Here is a 19,375-nt window from a genome sequence, read left to right as displayed (position 1 = left end):
AGAACTTAACAAGATAACGGTTAGGAACACTTATCCACTTCCCCTCATCCCAGACCTATGTAGCCAGTTATCTGGGGCCCAATGGTTCTCCAAATTAGATCTCCGGGGGGGCCTACAACCTGATAAGGGTTCGGGAAGGGGACGAGTGGAAAACTGCGTTCCTCACATCAGAGGGACTCTTTGAAAACCTGGTTATGCCCTTTGGGTTAACTAATGCCCCCGCTATTTTCCAGAACTTTATCAATGTTGTGTTTTCTGACTTGATAGGCCGTTTTGTTGTCATTTATTTGGATGACATTTTGGTGTATTCCCCAGACAGTCAGTCTCACTTACAACATCTACAGACAGTTCTTCAGAGACTCAGGGAGAACCACTTGTTTGCTAAATTGGAAAAATGTTCGTTTTTCGTACAGGAACTGTCTTTTTTGGGGCTGATTGTATCTTGTGGGGGGTTTCGTATGGACCCTAAGAAGGTGCTGGCGATCGAAGAATGGGTTCAGCCTCGTGATCTCAAGGGGCTCAAGCGCTTCTTGGGATTTGCGAACTGTTACCGGAGATTCATTAAAGGTTTCTCTCAAGTGGTTAAACCACTCACAGATCTTACCCAGAAGGGGGTTGATGTAAAAAATTGGTCGGAAATCGCTAAGGAGTCCTTCTCAGCTCTTAAGAAATGTTTCATGGCCACCCCAGTGTTGGTCCAGCCAGACCCGTCCAAACCATTTATTGTGGAGGTGGATGCTTCTGAAGTAGGGGTGGGGGCAGTGTTGTCCCAGGGTCCGGCCACCCTTACTAATCTCAAACCCTGTGCCTTCTTCTCCAAGAAGTTCTCATCCGCTGAGAGAAACTATGATGTACGAAATAGAGAACTTCTTGCAGTCAAGCTGGAATTCGAAGAATGGAGGCACTTTTTGGAAGGGGCAGCTCACCCTATCACTTATCACTGATCACAAAAATTTGGCATACCTTGAATCTGCTAAGAGGCTTACTCCTAGACAAGCTCGTTGGTCACTTTTTTTTTTTTCACGCTTTCAGTTCTCCATTACTTTTCGACCAGGGTCCAAAAATGTTAAAGCAGATGCCCTGTCCAGAAGTTTTAACCCGGTGTCTCCCCCCAAGCCGCCGTCCTCCATTCTTCCCCCAGGGGTGGTAGTGGCGGGGGTCTCATCAGAGTTGGAATAAGAAATTTTGAGGGCTCAGGCCCTAGCTCCGACGACCAGGCCAGGGGATAAATTGTTTGTTCCAGATTTATTGCGGCCTAGACTTCTGCAGGAGTTTGATGAGTCTAGGCTGTGTGCTCATCCCGGTATCACGGCCACTAGAGAGGCAGTAGGCAGGGTTTTTTGGTGGCCTTCACTGGGGTCCGATGTCAAGAAATTCACTGCTGCTTGTGGAGTTTGTGCCCGTTCAAAAAGCTCGCATAACCGGCCGGCTGGGGAACTCATAGCTTTACCGGTTCCTGATAGGCCATGGACTCATCGCTCCATGGATTTTATTACCGGTCTTCCACCTTCCAGGGGCAATACCGTGATCTGGGTGGTGGTGGATAAGTTTTCAAAACAGGCCCATTTCATTCCCTTGGCAGCACTACCCTCAGCAGAAACATTGTCAAGGTTGTTTGTGCAGCATGTGGTCCGATTGCATGGTGGTACCCCTGAATGTGGTGTCTGACAGAGGTGTGCAGTTTGTGGCCAAATTTTGGAGGGCATTCTGTATGAAATTGGGCATCTCACTCTCCTTCTCATCGGCATATCACCTGGAGAGTAATGGTCAGACGGAACGCACCAATCAATCCCTGGAACAAATTCTCAGGTGTCTGACCTCCGCCAGACAGGAGGATTGGTTTGATGCGTTACCGTTGGCAGAATTAGCTTTTAACAACCGGGTGAGTCAGTCCACCAACATGTCCCCATTCCTAATCAATTATGGGTTTAAGCCTCATTTTGGGGAGTTTTCACGGGTGGATTCCAGTTGTCCAGGGGCAGAGGGGTCCGTCTAACGGTTAAAAAACCCCTGGGCTGAAGTCCAGCGTAATATCTCTCGGGCCCAGGGGAGGTACAAATATTTTGCTGACAAAAAGAGGGCCCCGGGACACATGTTTCAGGTGAGGGAGAAGGTTTGGCTTTCCACACGTAACATCAACTTGAAGGTACCATCAGCTAAATTGGGACCAAAGTTCATTGGTCCGTACGAGATTGTGGAGATAGTCAACCCGGTGGCATATAGGTTGCGTCTCCCCGCCTCCTTAAAGATATCCAATGTATTCCATAAATCTCTGTTGAAACCCATGGGGTCTGTCACGGAGGACTCCGAGTCTGTTGTTCCTCCAGTGTTGGTGGAGGGTCACTTGGAGTATGAGGTCGGACATATTGTGGACTCTCGGCGGGTGTACCGCTCTTTGCAGTACCTGGTCCACTGGAAGGGATATGGACCGGAGGATCGCTCATGTGTCCCTGCTCACTCTGTACATGCAGATCGCCTGGTTCGGGCTTTCCATGCCAAGTACCCGGGGAAGCCAGGGGGTCCAGAAGCCCCCCGTTGAGAGGGGGGTACTGTCATGATCCCAGTGCATATTTTTGACCTGCACGTCAGGGGTTAATGTCTTGAGCTCAGTGCAGGCTTTGACCTGCACACCTGGGGTTAATTATTATGGCCTCTCTTTGGTTCAGGGAGAGCTTTTTATAGCCCTGAGAAACTCCAATCCCTGTCAGTTATACTTTTGCCTTTGGCCGAGTGTTTTGACCCCTGTGTGCCTGTTCGTTGTCTTATAGCTTGCTTATGTGGTTCTGATCCGGTTCTGTCCCCCGTTGTGAATTTGCCTGTTGATTCTGTACTGTATATCTGCTTCTCTGGTTTCTGACTTCTTGGCTATGTCTTGACTATCCGTTCTGTCTAGCCCTTTGGTAATTGTCATGCAATCTCGTGCTTTGACCCCGGCCTGATCTGGTTTATGTCCCTGTTTATGCCAATTAGTAACTTTGTTCCGTAGTTACCATGCTAGGAGTTTTCCTGCAGCTCCTAGCTCTCTGGAGTTTAGGCCACGCCCCAGCAGTCACGTGCTTCAGGTCCTGCGGGTCTGAAGCACGCATCTTCTCTGCTGCTGCCCGCTCCACAGGTATCTCTGAGCACAGTTTGTCTTACTCAGGACAAGCGCACTGGCTCAGTGAGCAAGTGCAGTGCGGTGTTCCTGACACAAAGCTTATGGCAACATGTTGGCTCAGTGGTTAGCATTATATATGGTGACTCAATGGTTAGCACTGTTGCCTTTAAGCATCGGGGTCCTGGGTTCAAATCCCACCAAAGAGAACATCTGCTAAGAGTCTGTTTTCGCGTAGGTTTCCTCTGAGTTCTCTGGTTTACTCTCACACTTCAAAGACATAATGATAGGGAATGTAGATTGTGAGCCCCAATGGGGACAGTAATGATGATGTTTGTAAAGGGCTGTGGAATTAATGGCGCTAAATAATAAAGTAAAAGAAATAAATAAGCCAAATCTGCTTGCAACTAATTACATGCAATTTTGGTTGTACCAACACGGCGTCATGGTTGCACCTTCTTGTCTTCAGGCAGGAGATTTTACTACATGTGAGTACAATCAATTATGTCATTTACAGCACTTACTTCCAGCTGGAGATGATTTGAGTTCAGGTCTGCTTCTATTGTAAGAAATACTTCCGCTTCCTCTGGAACATCTAAACCCATCTTTATCATGCACTTTATTTCTTGGAAAATCTCTAGAAACTTAGGATCAAAATTAATGAAGACCTGCTTGGTTTCAGGATGGCGAACCAACAGCTTTGCCTGCAGGGCTGAACAAAACAAAGACATTAGACACGTATTGAATAACTGGAACAACAAATGTCTTCTGCCACAAGCAACCCAGACTCCTGCAATTGGCTTACTTACCAACTTGAAGGTTGTTGAAGAGGTCCTCATACCAAGCTCGGTGGTGCAAGACCTCAAACTCCACCAATACATAACCGATGCTATTATGAAGCTGCACCGCGGCTTTACCCTCCGGGCTTGTCAAGATGTCAGTATAATTCTTGACAGAGGAAAATATTTTGTTACAAAAACCTGCATTTGGTTATTTTCAGCACCACAACAATTTCTTACTTTACTTTTTAAGTTTACAGTTGTTAAACCTTTTGCCATTTTTTGTACAGCTATATAGTTGGCATTGAAGATTAAGGGTTGTCCTTTTTCAACCAGTTTTAGCCCATAAGCAAACTGATGTATAAAATAACATTCTGAGCCTTACTGACCCTTCCTAGGTCCAGCGCTGCCTCTTTGCCTCCGCTCTGGTCTTTGTCGATCGGCTGCAGTCGTGACATCATGTCCACAGCACTGCAGTCAATCGCTGAGCTCAGTGGCTATTACGATGCAGACAACCCCTTAACAGCAATGAATATAAAGGCATACAGAGATGCAGGCCATAACCTAATCATTAGCACTGAAGCCTGGTGATAGCTCCATAAACACCTGAGAGCGTTATGTGATATTGAAAGTGAATCCTACCTTCAGATAGGTGATGGGCTCATTTATCTTTCTGAACAGCTCTCTTGACCATCGGATACGACCAGCCACAGGGGGCATGCTCCTGACAGTGGGGGGATCCGTCTTGTAATGTTCATAGTGCTAAAGAAAGTAACAACGAGCTTATTCCATTGTAACCATATAAGTTCTGATTCACTAACTGCGTTTTGTTTTTAAGTGACTTATTTTTTTTCGTGGTATTCATTCCTATTTTTGCACCAAATTCCTCAAAATGGTGAATGTGGGTTGATAAATTTTATGCAATCTCAAACATGCTCTTTGTTTGCATCTTAATTTTTTGCGCCTTATCAGGTCAAACAAGTTGACTGATGCTTTACAATGTGACAAGGTGCAAAAACAAAATTAGCCAGATTTTGGTTTCAACGAGGCTACTGGAGTACTACTGTGCAAAAACACTGCAACATTTCCAAAAGTCGCAAATCCTAAAGAGACAAAATGACGGATTCATCATTTATGTGCTTCAAAATGGTGCACCTGGTTTATGGATTTTATGCAAAATAAAAAATGTTGTTCATTTTTGTATTTTTGAAATAAAAAAAATGCAAAAAAAAAAATGAACAAACATATAAAATAGACTTGAATAATGATGCAAATTAAAAAAAGTATTTGGCATTTATCAACAGACAAAAACTACAAAAATCCTGATAAAAAAACGCGGCACATGGATAATGAATTGGACCCACAGAATGCTAATCAACAAACATAAAATCACAAAAAAGACAAAAGAAGGAATTCCCCCCACCCCCCAAACAATAAATAAAGTGCAATTCTACACAGACATTTGCAAAAAGCAAAAACATTCAAAACTGTAGACTGCTAAACGTGTAATAAAGTCCAAGATCTATGAATAAACAAAGAAAAAGACATGCGCAAAAGCAATTTGGGATCACCAAACATAATACCATGTAAGTTTATTAGACAAGACAAATGACATTTTTTTTTTTACACATTTAGGCTATGTACCCACGTATGCAGAAAAAAACGGACTCCTTCCAAGGAAAAATGCGCATTTTTTTGAGCGATTTTTGCGCGGTTTTTATGCGTTTTTTACAGGAGCATACTCCTGCTCATAGAATATAGTTAGAAATGCGGATTTTTCAGCGAAATTTATGAGCATGCTGCGTTTTTTACCGTGATAATTTTTTTACATGGAAAAAACGCATCAATATGCACAAAAAGTGCGGAATTCATTCAAATGAATGGGATGCTTCTTGTAAGCGCTTTTTTAAGCGTTTTTGCCGGTAAAGACGCTTAAAACAAACACGAAAAAAACGCTTACGTGGGTACACAGCCTTAAAAGAGCAAGAACTGCTACACATGATGTATTCTACCAGTGTGTCCACAATAAGGCCGGGGTCACACTAACCGACGCAAAATACGGTCCGTAGTTTACAGGCGTAATACGGATGAATGACCCCTAAATTGTGCTCCGTATGTCATCCGTAAGCAAGGTGTGGTCGCGTATTTTGCGCATGTCAGCATCCGTATGGCGAGATTTTTTCGCAGGCTTGCAAAATGGACATATAATGGAGCCCTATGACAGGGTTTCTAACAGAAACGAAATAATAGATATAGACACATAGAATGCATATATATATATATATATATATACACACACATACATATACACACACACAAGTCATCGAGATAAACATATATATATATATATATATTTTTTTTTTTTATTTTTTTTCACAGAGTTCTTCATAGCAGAATAGCTGCTAATTAAATTGCCAGCTTCTATCAAATCATTCCCCAACCCGACATGAAATGACACATGGTTTACATTCAGTAAAGCATTTCATTTCATGTTTTTTTATATGTCCTTGACTAATAATTAGATGCGGGTTTGTGTGCAAAATTTGGGAGTTGTAGGTGTTATTTTAAGGGGTTAATTCTTTGGTAAAAAATGCGTGGGCTTCCCATTGCCTTGTAGCGGTGGCGAATGGGTTAATCTAACAAAGGGTTAATGTCATCTTACAATCGAATGGTGACATTAACCCTTTGTTAGATTAACCCACTCGCCACTAATATAGGGCATTTTTTACCAAAGAATTAACCCCTTAAAATAACTACAACTCCCAAATTTTGCACACAAACCCGCATCTAATTATTAGTCAAGGACATATAAAAAAAACATGAAATGAAATGCTTTACTGAATGTAAACCATGTGTCAATTCATGTCGGGTTGGGGAATGATTTGATAGAAGTCGGCAATTTAATTAGCGGCTATTCTGCTATGAAGAACTCTGTGAAATATAAATATATATTTGTCACAATGACATGTATGTATGTATGTATATATATATATATATATATATATATATATATATATATTCTATGTGTATATATCTATTCTTTCTTTCTTTATTAAACCTGTCAGTGTGAGTTTACTGTATAGCGCACTGAATTGCCAGTTTTTCTAAAAGACACCGGGTGCGTATTTCTCGCAAGTCACATGTGTGGTCTATGTGTAATCCGTATTTTTTGCGCACCGATAGACATTGGCGTATTACGGGCGTAGTACGCTGACAATCGCAGCATGCTGCTATTGGCACGGACCGTAGAATATGCCCGAGAAATATACGGCTGTTGGGAGCTGCCCCATAGAGAATCATTTGTCCGTGTGTAATGCGTGCTTTTAACGCCTCTCACTCGTCCGTATTCCTCGCCAGTGTGACCCTGGCCTAAGACGGAGGCTGGGATCACACATGCGAGAAACACGGCCAAGTCTCGCATGCTAATACCCGCCGACACTCGGGAGCGGAGCATGCGGTCACATAGCAATACATGGAGCCGCACGCTCCGCTCCAGAGTGCCGGCGGCAGTGCCGGGTATTGAGACGCGAGACTCGTGCAAGTCTCTCACAAGTCTGACCCAGCCTAAGGCTGGAGTCGCACTAAATGTATGAAAAATTGATCCGAGTCTCCCTACTGAGAGTAGCACTAGTGCAATGCAAGTGTCAGGCGAGTAGAATCTGATTTTTCACACCTAGCATTCAATTTACATCCGAATGCAGTGCGATTGCTATCCGACTGTAATGCGATTTTTAACATGAGCTTTTACATAGAGCAACTCTGTCATTTATGTCATAGGAAATATTCTTCAAAACACACACACACTATATACACTCACTGGCCACTTTATTAGGTACACCATGCTAGTAACGGGTTGGACCCCCTTTTGCCTTCAGAACTACCTCAATTCTTCGTGGCAGAGATTCAACAAGGTGCTGGAAGCATTCCTCAGAGATTTTGGACCATATTGACATGATGGCATCACACAGTTGGCGCAGATTTGTCGGCTGCACATCCCTGATGCGAATCTCCCGTTCCACCACATCCCAAAGATGCTCTATTGGATTGAGATCTGGTGACTGAGGAGGCCATTTGAGTACAGTGAACTCATTGTCATGTTCAAGAAACCAATCTGAGATGATTCGAGCTTTATGACATGGCGCATTATCCTGCTGAAAGTAGCCATCAGATGTTGGGTACATTGTGGTCATAAAGGGATGGACATGGTCAGCAACAATACTCAGGTAGGCTGTGGCGTTGCAACGATGCTCAATTGGTACCAAGGGGCCCAAAGAGTGCCAAGAAAAAATTCCCCACACCATGACACCACCACCACCAGCCTGAACCGTTGATACAAGGCAGGATGGATCCATGCTTTCATGTTGTTTACGCCAAATTCTGACCCTACCATCCGAATGTCGCAGCAGAAATCGAGACTCATCAGACCAGGCAACGTTTTTCCAATCTTCTACTGTCCAATTTCGATGAGCTTGTGCAAATTGTAGCCTCAGTTTCCTGTTCTTAGCTGAGAGGAGTGGTACCCGGTGTGGTCTTCTGCTGCTGTAGCCCATCTGCCTCAAAGTTCGACGCACTGTGCATTCAGAGATGCTCTTCTGCCTACCTTGGTTGTAACGGGTGGCAATTTGAGTCACTGTTGCCTTTCTATCAGCTCGAACCAGTCTGCCCATTCTCCTCTGACCTCTGGCATCAACAAGGCATTTCCGGCCACAGAACTGCCGCTCACTGGATTTTTTTTCTTTTTCGGACCATTCTCTGTAAACCCTAGAGATGGTTGTGCGTGAAAATCCCAGTAGATCAGCAGTTTCTGAAATACTCAGACCAGCCCTTCTGGCACCAACAATCATGCCACGTTCAAAGGCACTCAAATCACCTTTCTTCCCCATACTGATGCTCGGTTTGAACTGCAGGAGATTGTCTTGACCATGTCTACATGCCTAAATGCACTGAGTTGCCGCCATGTGATTGGCAGATTAGAAATTAAGTCTTAACACACAGTTGGACAGGTGTACCTAATAAAGTGGCCAGTGAGTGTACATGCATTATACTTTAGATATATATAAATATATATATAACTCAAAATCTGTAGTAGCCCGCTCTGTACAAATCCACAGTTCTTGCCCGATTTGGGTGAAATATGGCATGCCCCCTCTCCACCCACAGGAGCAGAATACTGCGCATGCTACATCTCGCTAGCGTCCCCCCGTCATGAGATTGGGTCCCCCGAAGTTAGGCCCTATACATATAATGGAGAAATGTGAAGGTGAAAGTAAAAGTGCTGAGGGGAAAACAACAGTTGTGCAAAACAAAATACATATGGGTGTCTGCACACGCTGCGGATTCGCAGCGGATTTGGCCGCTGCAGATCCGCAGCAGTTTCTGCTGCGGTGCACTGTACCATTATTCCCTATGAGAAATGGAAACCGCTGTGCAGACGCTACAGAATTTTCCGCGCGGATTATCTGCGGTTTTTAAACCACAGAAAGAATTGACATGTCAATTCTTTCTGCGGATTCCTATCTCCACCATTGTGGAGATGGTGAAACCGCAGGATAATCCGCAGATAAACCGCATGTCTTTTGACCTGCGGATTTATCTGCAGATTTTGCAAAATCCACGCGGATGAATCCGCGGCAGATTCCGCAGCGTGTGCACGTACCCTAAAGGGCCTGTCACACTAAGCGATATCGCTAGCAATATTGCTATAACGTCACTGGTTTTTGTGACATTATAGCGATAATGCTAGCGATATCGCTATGTCTGATACTTACCTCCGACCGCTCCCCCCGCTGGTTATCACTAATCGCGCAAGAACGTCCTAGGCCACTTTTCATTGTCTGCTTCCTGCTGCGCTTCCTGCTGTGGAGACGAGCGACGCGTGGACGTGGACGGGAGGACGTCAGGATCGCCTCGTCTGACAGGTAAGTAGCGACCTCCGACCCCTGCGATGACGCTGGTGAGATCTGCCTGTGTGGCAGCTCACTAGCGACCACTTAGCGATGCACCAGCGATCCTGACCGCGTCATATCGCTGGTCGGGATCGCTGGTGCATCGCTAAGTGTGACAGTACCTTAAGAGAGACAGAAGATTTGGCACTGCTCCTTAACCCCAAAGCAGTTCCATGACTACTATTCAAGTCGAAAATCACACACCTGGACCGACCGCCAAAATACCGTCAGAACGGGTGCTCAATCCAGAAAAGCAAACATGTAATCTGATTTTGCACAAAAGAAAAAAAAAGACTGATGGTACTCACCGTTCTGTCGTGAAAATTCTTTATTAATTAAAAGGCACTCTTCTGTACGTTCCTCCCATGCCACTGCCTTTTAATTAATAAAGAATTTTCACGACAACGGTGAGTGCCACCACTTTTTTTTCTCTTTTGTACAAAATCAAACAACAGTTGTGACTGACAGGGACGGATTATAGCGACGGCGCCAAAGAGCCGCTGCTAAAGGGGTCGCACACCACACACAACATACAAACACCATACAAACATCACACAGACAGCACACACCAACCCACAAATGCAACACCACACAAATGCCACAACACACCACACAAACACCAGACCACTCTAGACACACACAATGCAAACACCACCCCACAAATACCACATGCACACCACACACACACACACGCAAGGACAACACACGCATGCAAATACACTCAGATAGATGCACCCTACACAAATAATAAAAATATAAAGTGGAAAAAAAAATTGCTGTAGCACTCTGAAAATGTCAATTTCAGGGTGACACTGAATTCTACTTTAGCTACCATAACCAACAATTTAACATATTTTTTTTGCGAGCTAAGCCGCAAGTATTCTACTAGTATATAATATATATACTATATATAAAAAACTTCCTTCTCACCCCCCCAATGGGGTTTGTCTTTGTTGTCCTTTCTCATTCTCGGGTCCTCTACCAGAGGCCTGGGAGTTAGAGGGTTCTGCGCAGGATCTTAGTTGTTCCCAGTATTGCGTTTTTCTGGACAGAGAGCTCAGATGTTGCTCCTGGGATCTGTTGTAGCCATTCTTCGGACTTAGGAGCAGTTGAAGCAGGGATGCCTATCACCACAGTTACCTTCACCTTCCACATCTTCTCCAGTTCTCCTTTGAGGCCCTGGTATTTATCCAGCTTCTTATATTCCTTCTTTCTGATGTTGCTGTCCCTTGGCACTGCCACATCTATTATCATTGCTGTCATCTGATCCTTGTCCACTATCTCAATGTCTGGTTGGTTAGCCAACACCTGCTTATACGTCTGGATCTTGAAGCCCCACAGGATTTTAGCCCTTTCATTCTCCACCACTTTTTCTGGGGTCTCCCACCTGGACTTAGGGGGGCTTAGCCCATATGCTGTGCAGATGTTCCTGTATACAATTCCCACTACTTGGCTGTGGGTTTTGGTATACGCTGTCCCTGCTTGCATTCTGCATCCTGACACTATGTGTTGGATGGTTTCTGAAGTTTCTTTGCATAGTCTGCACCTCGGGTCTTATTTTGAGTGGTAGATTCCTGCTTCTATGGATCTGGTACTTAGTGCTTGCTCTTGTGCTGCTCTGATTAGCGCCTCTGTGCTGTTTTACCCTTTGATGGTATTTGGATGTTGCTGCTTTCCTTGCCTCCTCATCATGGTTCCCATATCCCTGTGGGATGCCGAGGTACTTGTAGCATGTCTGTATATCTGCTAGGTGCCCTGCTGATAATTCCACTCCATCGGTCTTGAATACCTGGCCTCTCTTTATTACCAACAGGCCGTACTTCTCCAGTCTGAAGGACATCTCAATGTCTTCACTGTAGATCATTGTCAGGTGGATCAGAGAATCGATGCCTCGTTCGTTTTTCGCGTACAGCTTGATGTTATCCAAGAGAAGACACACTAACAAAAAAAGAAGTTACTGTGTCAACAAAGGCGGAAACAAATGACACTCAAAAACACTCACGAGCAACAAGCAGTGCGTCCGGAAAGAAAAGAAGAGTGGTAGTTATGGGCGACTCAATACTAAGAGGCACGGAGGCAACTATCTGCAGGCCGGACATAACCGCACGAGAAGTATGCTGCCTCCCAGCAGCAAAAATCAAGGATGTGGCCAACAGGAAACCAACTATCCTCAAATCCAAGGACGACTACCCTTTCCTACTGATACATGTAGGCACAAACGACACGGCAAGAAATGACCTACCAACTATCTGCGAAGACTTTGAAATTCTGGGGAAAAAAATAAAGGAACGGAACGTACAGGTTGTTTTCTCATCAATCCTCCCAGTCGATGGTCATGGCATCAGAAGATGGAATAGGATACTAGAGGCGAACAACTGGCTACAACGGTGGTGCAGGCAGCAAGGATTTGGATTCTTGGACCATGGCGTGAATTACCTCTATGATGGACTTCTCAAAAGAGATGGGATACACCTCACAAAACCTGGGAAACACACATTCGCCAGAAGACTTGCCACACTCATCAGGAGGGCTTTAAACTAGAAGAGGGGATGACAGAAAAAACAGCAGACAAGAACATGCAGCAGAAGGACAAACTAATCAAGGATACTAGATGTGGTACAAAAGACCCAAGACAGGGTACTCAGAAGGAAGCTAAGAAAAAGGAAGCAAAACTTCTTTCCTGCATGCTGACCAACGCAAGAAGCCTGACCAATAAGAGTGAAGATCTGGAGTTGGTAATGTATGAGTTAAAATACGACCTAGTAGGAATAACTGAGACATGGTTAGACGACAGCTATGACTGGGCGGCTAACTTGCAAGGATATGATTTGTTTAGGAGGGATCGTAAAAAAAGGAAAGGGGGTGGAGTCTGTCTATATATAAAGTCCACTTTAAAGCCCACACTAAGAGAAGATATACAAGAGGGAAACGAAGAGGTGGAGTCTCAATGGGTGGAGATACAAGGAGGGAAAACTAATAAAATCCTCATAGGGGTTTATTATAAGCCACCAAATATAACAGAAGCCACTGAGAATGTATTATTGAAACAAATAGACAAAGCAGCAAATCACAATGAGGTGATTATTATGGGGGACTTCAACTACCCCGACATAGACCGGGAAACTGAAACCTGCGGATCTCAGAAAGGAAACCAATTTCTGTCAGTGACCAAGGATAATTAGACTAGGATTAGGGCACGGATTAGGGCAGACTAACCTCTGCCCTAATCCGTACCTCCCACTCCCGACTCCAAGACTTCTCCCGTGCTGCGCCAATCCTCTGGAATGCTCTACCCCAAAATATTAGGACCATCCACAATTTGCATAGTTTTAGGCGCTCGCTCAAAACACATTTGTTCAGAGCGGCCTATCACATTCAGTAATCAAAGTCATGTTTGTGTGTGTGTAGCCCATTCACTATCTCCATCTAACCCCCACCCCCTGAAGATGGCTGGACCGTCATTGTAAATACATCATTGTAAATACAAACCTGTGCTTTGTATCCCCCCCACCTCATTGTAGATTGTAAGCTCCACGAGCAGGGTCGTCTTATTTCGCTTTAATTATTGTATTGTTAACGTTGTTACTTATGACTGTTGTGTTTGAAACTGTTCAACTGTAAAGCGCTGCGGAATATGTTGGCGCTATATAAATAAAGATTATTATTATTATTATTATTATTATTATTATTATAATTATCTGTCACCACTTGTGCAGGGCCCAACTAGAGGGACAGCCCTTCTGGACTTAATTTTAAGCCACAGGCCAGATAGAATAACAGAAGTCCGAGTCGATGGGCACCTAGGGAACAGTAACCACAATATAACACAATTCCACTTGTCTTCAGTAAGGTGCCCTGAGAGGGGGTTACGAAAATGCTGAATTTTAGGAAAGCAAAGTGTGATCAGCTTAGAGAGAACCTTCCCCGAATTGATTGGGACAATGTCCTCAAAAATAGGAGCACAGAAAATAAATGGGAAATATTTAAATCAGTTTTACACACCCACTGCGAGCTAGCCATACCGTACAGAAATAAAAGGGCTAGGAACAGGAGAACACCAATGTGGCTAAATAAGGATGCAAAAAGGGCAATAAATAACAAGAACAAGGCATTTAAGAAGCTAAAACAAGAAGGCAATGAAGAAACATTAAAAAGTTATAGAGAAAAAAATAAAATGTGTAAAAAACAAATACATTTAGCAAAAGTGGAAACTGAGAGACTCATTGCTAAGGAAAGTAAAACAAACCCCAAACTATTCTTTAATTATATAAACAGTAAAAAGATTAAAATTGATGGTGTTGGCCCTTTAAAGAACAATGAGGGTGAAATCATAGAGAGCGATGTGGGAAAAGCAAATGTTTTAAATACTTTTTTCTCAACAGTGTTCACACAGGAAAAGGATTTGCCAGGGGAAATGCAGAGTGAGAATGTAAACTCCCCATTAAGTATTACCGGCCTAACCCAGGAAGAAGTGCAGAACCGCCTTAGTAAGATGAAAGTGGACAAATCACCAGGCCCTGATGGCATTCACCCTCGGGTATTAAGGGAGTTAAGTAATGTGATAGACAGGCCTCTATTCCTTATATTTAAAGACTCTATAGAAACAGGGTCTGTTCCTTTTGATTGGCGGCAAGCAAATGTGGTACCAATATTCAAAAAGGGGTGTAAAAGGGAACCTGGAAACTATAGGCCGGTAAGCTTAACATCTGTTGTGGGTAAAATTTTTGAACGGTTTCTAAGGGATACCATTATAGAATATCTCAATGTTAATAAATGTTTTTTTTTAATCAGATCTTTTTTATTAAACATTCAGGAATCAATACAGAAAGAATATGACATCTTATATAGCTAGTAAAAATTACATTGAGAGCAGATATTATTTAAAGGGTAAAACTCTTCCTGTGTAAGAATAAATAAAAAGAAGAAAATCTCAAAACACAGATATTTGCATAAAATTGAGCCTATAAACAACATGGCTCCACAAACAAACAAAAATCAAAATTATACAACAGTGCCTCATTTCAGTGGGAAAACCATCCCCGCCAGCCGCGCCACTCCGCATCATATTTCGCCCCCCCCCCCGCGGATATCAGGTCCAATCCAACCCAGCCCCCTCCCACCGCGCCACTCAAAATCTACTTCGCCACAAAGGGCACTAGACTTTATTTTCACCCCCCAAGCATCCGCTCACCGCAAGCACAACAGCAACTGGTCCAACATCGCATCCCGTACCAGTGCGCCCGAGGGGAGACCCGGTGACTCCATCCATGGCTGCCAAATTTTGTAAAACTTTCTTATTGCATTTCTTTTTAAATAAGCCCCCCTTTCCAATCTGATGACATTATTTAGTTTATTTTTAAGCTCTGACAATGTTGGTGGCATAGGATCCAACCAATGATATGCAAGTATCTTTCTTGCCTGATATAGGATACGTGCTACTCCCAGGGCCACTGCAGAGTCTGGGTCAACCCCCTCCTCCCACAAATTCAACAAACATAGACGAGGTGACGGTCGCATTGTAATATGGTATACCTGGGCTATGAGTCCCAGGGTCTGCCTCCAGAAATCCCCAATGTGCCCGCACTCCCACATAACATGCATCAAGTGGGCATCATCCTGCCCACACCTAACACATTGTGTATTGGGCCTAAGTCCCATTTTAAATAATAAGCTGGGTGTTTTATATACCCTGTGAATGAGATATATTTGCGAAAGCCGCTGGCACTCAGAAACCGCCATTTTAGGGACCTGTTCTAGAATATCGGACCACTGGTCCTCCGTCAGGGGGCCAACGTCCCGTTCCCACTTATTCTTAGCAGCAGTCAGTGGATATCTCTCCAGATGGGCAGGCAATAATCTTTTATATAATTCTAAGTCCCCTAGAAGATTCAGATGTAAGTAGCATATGTAGTGTTTGATTATGTGTCACTATCACCGGATTTGTCCTTCTCTGTTTTTCCAATGCATGTCTTAGCTGTAAGTACTGATAAAAGAAGACATGTGGGAGGTGAAATTCTGTTCTCAATTGTTCAAAACTCTTAAGAGTATTATTTTGCAAAATTTGTGACACCAGATAAATCCCTTTATCTTCCCATCTTCCGAACCCCACCAGCCTTTTGATCTCTTGCAAATCCGGATTTCGCCACAATGGCCACAACTCCGTAGGCCCATTTATCTTCAAAAGAGACTTACCCCTATCCCACACCTTGAAAATCATAGCCAACGTGGGTTATCGTGCCCCATTTATCTGCCGTCTTCCCACCTCCAACCGGCACCCTGGATATTTCCATACCGATCCTTCCCTCACAATATCACCACCATTGTCACACGCCCCGTCTCTACCCCAACCCTTAAGATGTTGCATCTGGGAGGCTATAAAGTATATGAATGGGTTTGGCACCGCCAATCCTCCCTCTTCCTTCCCTCTCTGCAGTATCTCCAAGCGAATCCTAGCCTGTTTTTTCTTCCAAATTAATTCCCGGAATAATGTATTTATCTTTGCAAAAAAGTCCCTACAGATCCACACCGGAGAATTATGTATCAAATATAATAATTGTGGCATCATTACCATTTTGATTAAGTTAGATCTACCAATATTCGACAACGGCAGGCGACACCAAGTATGTACTTTTGCTCTAAATCGCTGCAACAGGGGTTCCAGATTCAGAGCCAGAAAATCCTTCGGGGCAGGACTAGCAATTATACCCAGATACTTAAACTTCCGAACTACAGGGACCGGTATCTGCAAATCTGAGAAATCCGCCGGGAGAGGGTCTATCGGCATTAAAGCTGATTTGGACCAATTAATCCGAAGACCAGACCTCAGCCCAAATTCTCGAATGACCTCCATTGCCGGCAAAATCGAGGAATGTACCTTATCTAAATATAGAAGTAAATCATCCGCGTACAATGATATCCTCAACTCCACAGTTCCACACCTGAATCCCATTATTTCTCTGGACTTCCGAATTGCAACTGCCAATGGCTCCACCGCAGTAGCAAATAGCAAGGGCGAGAGCGGGCACCCCTGTCTAGTACCTCTCCCAAGAGGAAAAGACTCAGAGACCCTGCCATTAGCCCCAACCTTCGCCACAGGCGAGCCATACAACAGCCTCACCCAATTTATAAATCTGTGTCCAAAGCCCATTTTCCGAAGTACCGCCCACAAAAAAACCCACTCCAGACTTTCGAACGCCTTAGCGGCGTCTAAGGACAAAATTGCTCTTCCCCCCAACTCCCCAGAACTATGTTGAATCCCCAAGTATAGTTTCCTAAGGTTCATAGATGTGGCTCTGCCTGGGATAAATCCCGTCTGATCCTTCTGTATAACAGATGAGATAACTCGGGACATCCTATTGGCGAGTACCGTGGCCAATAATTTAACATCTGTTGATAGTAGGGAAATCGGGCGATATGAATCCGGAACCTCTGGATCCTTTCCGGGCTTTAATATTAAAACTATCAAAGCTTCCCTCATAGATGGCGGGAGGACCCTCTGCCTTTCAGCCTCTTCAAATACCTTAAGTAGCTTAGGTAGCAGTAAGGGTGCATAGGTTTTGTAAAACTCGCCAGGCAGGCCATCCATTCCTGGAGCCTTTTCATTTTGCATCTGACCAAGCGCCTCCTCCAACAGGATGTCCCGATCCAATGAATCCCTATCGCTATCAGCCAATGCAGAGAGAGAGCATCCAGGTACTGCTCAATCTCAGTCTCCGTGAGACTGCAATCTGATGTGTATAGTCGCATATAATACCTCCTTATCTCACTCACTATGTCCGCACTGTCCGTCACAAGACCACCCGAGTCCGTTTTTAGCCTATTGATATATGAAGATCCGTCCTGTGCTCTAATGACCGTGGCTAATAAATGTCCTACTCCCTCCCCCTCTATAAAATATTTTTGTTTGAGGAAATAACGTTTATTTGCTGCCGCCGACATGAGGTTTTCCCTGAGCGACCCCTGTGCCCTCTCCAAAGCTTTTTTAGTTTCCTCTGTCGGGTTGAGTATCACCGCAGCCTCCGCAACAGACACCTCCTGGATCAGGCCCCGGGTGTAGCGTCTATTTTGGCTTTTCCGTGTGCATATTTCTCTAATATATAAGCCCATGACATAGGCTTTCATGGAATCCCAGACTATGTGTGATGATGCAGAGTACTCATTAAGTTGAAAATATTCTAGAATGGCATCATGCAAAGATCCCCCTATAAGCTGGATCCAGAAGGGATTAAGCTTCCAGATAGGTCTAGACAGGGTGAGGGGGTGTCCCCATGAAAGTGTGAAATGTAGCGGCGAGTGATCAGATACACTTCTAGGCAGGTAGGCCACCCCTCGTACATATGGGGTCATGAGTGTATTCCCAATGGCCAGGTCTATCCGTGACATAGCGTGGTGGGAGCTAGAGTAGCAGGAAAACTGTCTGGCTGTGGGGTTTTGGACACGCCAAAGATCTACCATACCCAGCTCCACTAACGTTCTAGCAAATGAGGTTGAGGCTGCATCTTCTGATATGTTTCCCGAATGCAACTTATCCAAATAGGGATGCAAATATGTATTAAAATCTCCTATTAGAAGAGTTGGCGCAGGGGGAAAGGAACCCAAAATAGACAAGATTCTTTTTACTGGTTCGACTGAATAGGGCGGGGGGATGTACATGGCAACCAAAATAAATTGTATACCGTATAACGTGCAAAGCAAGCATACAAATCTGCACCCAGGGTCAACCACTGATTTAGTACATGAGAAGGGGATGGACCTGTGCACCAGCACACTGACACCCCGCGCATGGGTCGAGTACGTGGAATGATATTCATGTGAAACCCATCCCTTTCTTAGCCAATGAATATTATCTTTCACCATGTGGGTCTCGGACATACACAGGATAGCCGGGAGAAATTTCTGCATATTAGTAAATATAGCACATCTCTTATTTGCATCCCCGAGCCCCCTAACATTTCACGCTACAATATTAAGTGATATCGCCATTAGAACAGACTAAAAAATGAGAAATCAGAACATACTCCACTCCCGAGGGAGAGAGGCAATCTCCACCATCCCTCGGTACAATGAATTGGGTGACACGGCCGACGCACATCACATCCCACAGAACAATTAGGAAATACAACAACAAACGAAAAAAAACAAAGGAGGGAGAGGGAGCACTGCACACCAGTGTACAGCGCCCCTACCCTCAAACACAAGTGTAACTTGCACATTTCTCTCAAATAGAGAGAATCAGGGCTAGAAAACTCGCCCAGAGTCCATGCAGGGAGGAGTGTCCACAGCTTGTCACTGTAACGAGTGTCCACAGCAATCCGGTCAGCTCCCGCCCTGAATCCGAAATGGAATGAACAGTAGTAATTATACCAGCATAGCGTCCTAGACAAAAAGGAGTAACAACACCTGGTGGCGAAAAAAGGGAGAACTTCAAGTATTCTTCCTCCTCATGGACCTCTCATTAATATCCAGCCAGGACAGCGCCATTCCCGCAGTATCAAAAAAGTGCGTTTCTCCATTCACATCAATCCGCAGTCTAGCAGGGTACATCATGGAATATGTCA

At 44.3% G+C, this 19,375-nt stretch overlaps 1 protein-coding gene across 1 annotated transcript in view; it reads right to left on the bottom strand.

The window, feature by feature from the left end:
• The window catches only part of DNAH8 (dynein axonemal heavy chain 8), a 418,964-nt gene that overhangs the window by 320,271 nt on the left and 79,318 nt on the right, over positions 1 to 19,375 (bottom strand). The window contains exons 15-18 of the mRNA XM_073556422.1: positions 11,626 to 11,756; positions 4,516 to 4,635; positions 3,904 to 4,042; positions 3,619 to 3,806 (exon numbers count right to left, since the gene is read on the bottom strand). Coding sequence (XP_073412523.1) covers positions 3,619 to 3,806; positions 3,904 to 4,042; positions 4,516 to 4,635; positions 11,626 to 11,756 — 578 coding nt within the window. The remainder of the gene's footprint in view (positions 1 to 3,618; positions 3,807 to 3,903; positions 4,043 to 4,515; positions 4,636 to 11,625; positions 11,757 to 19,375) is intronic.

Source organism: Dendrobates tinctorius, unplaced genomic scaffold (genome assembly GCF_039654945.1).
Source record: "Dendrobates tinctorius isolate UK_male_01 unplaced genomic scaffold, ASM3965494v1 ptg000232l, whole genome shotgun sequence".
NCBI classification, from domain to species: Eukaryota; Metazoa; Chordata; class Amphibia; order Anura; family Dendrobatidae; genus Dendrobates; species Dendrobates tinctorius.
The sequence above is the reverse complement of the archived record's forward strand: the minus strand, read 5'-3'. Positions and strand labels throughout refer to the sequence as shown.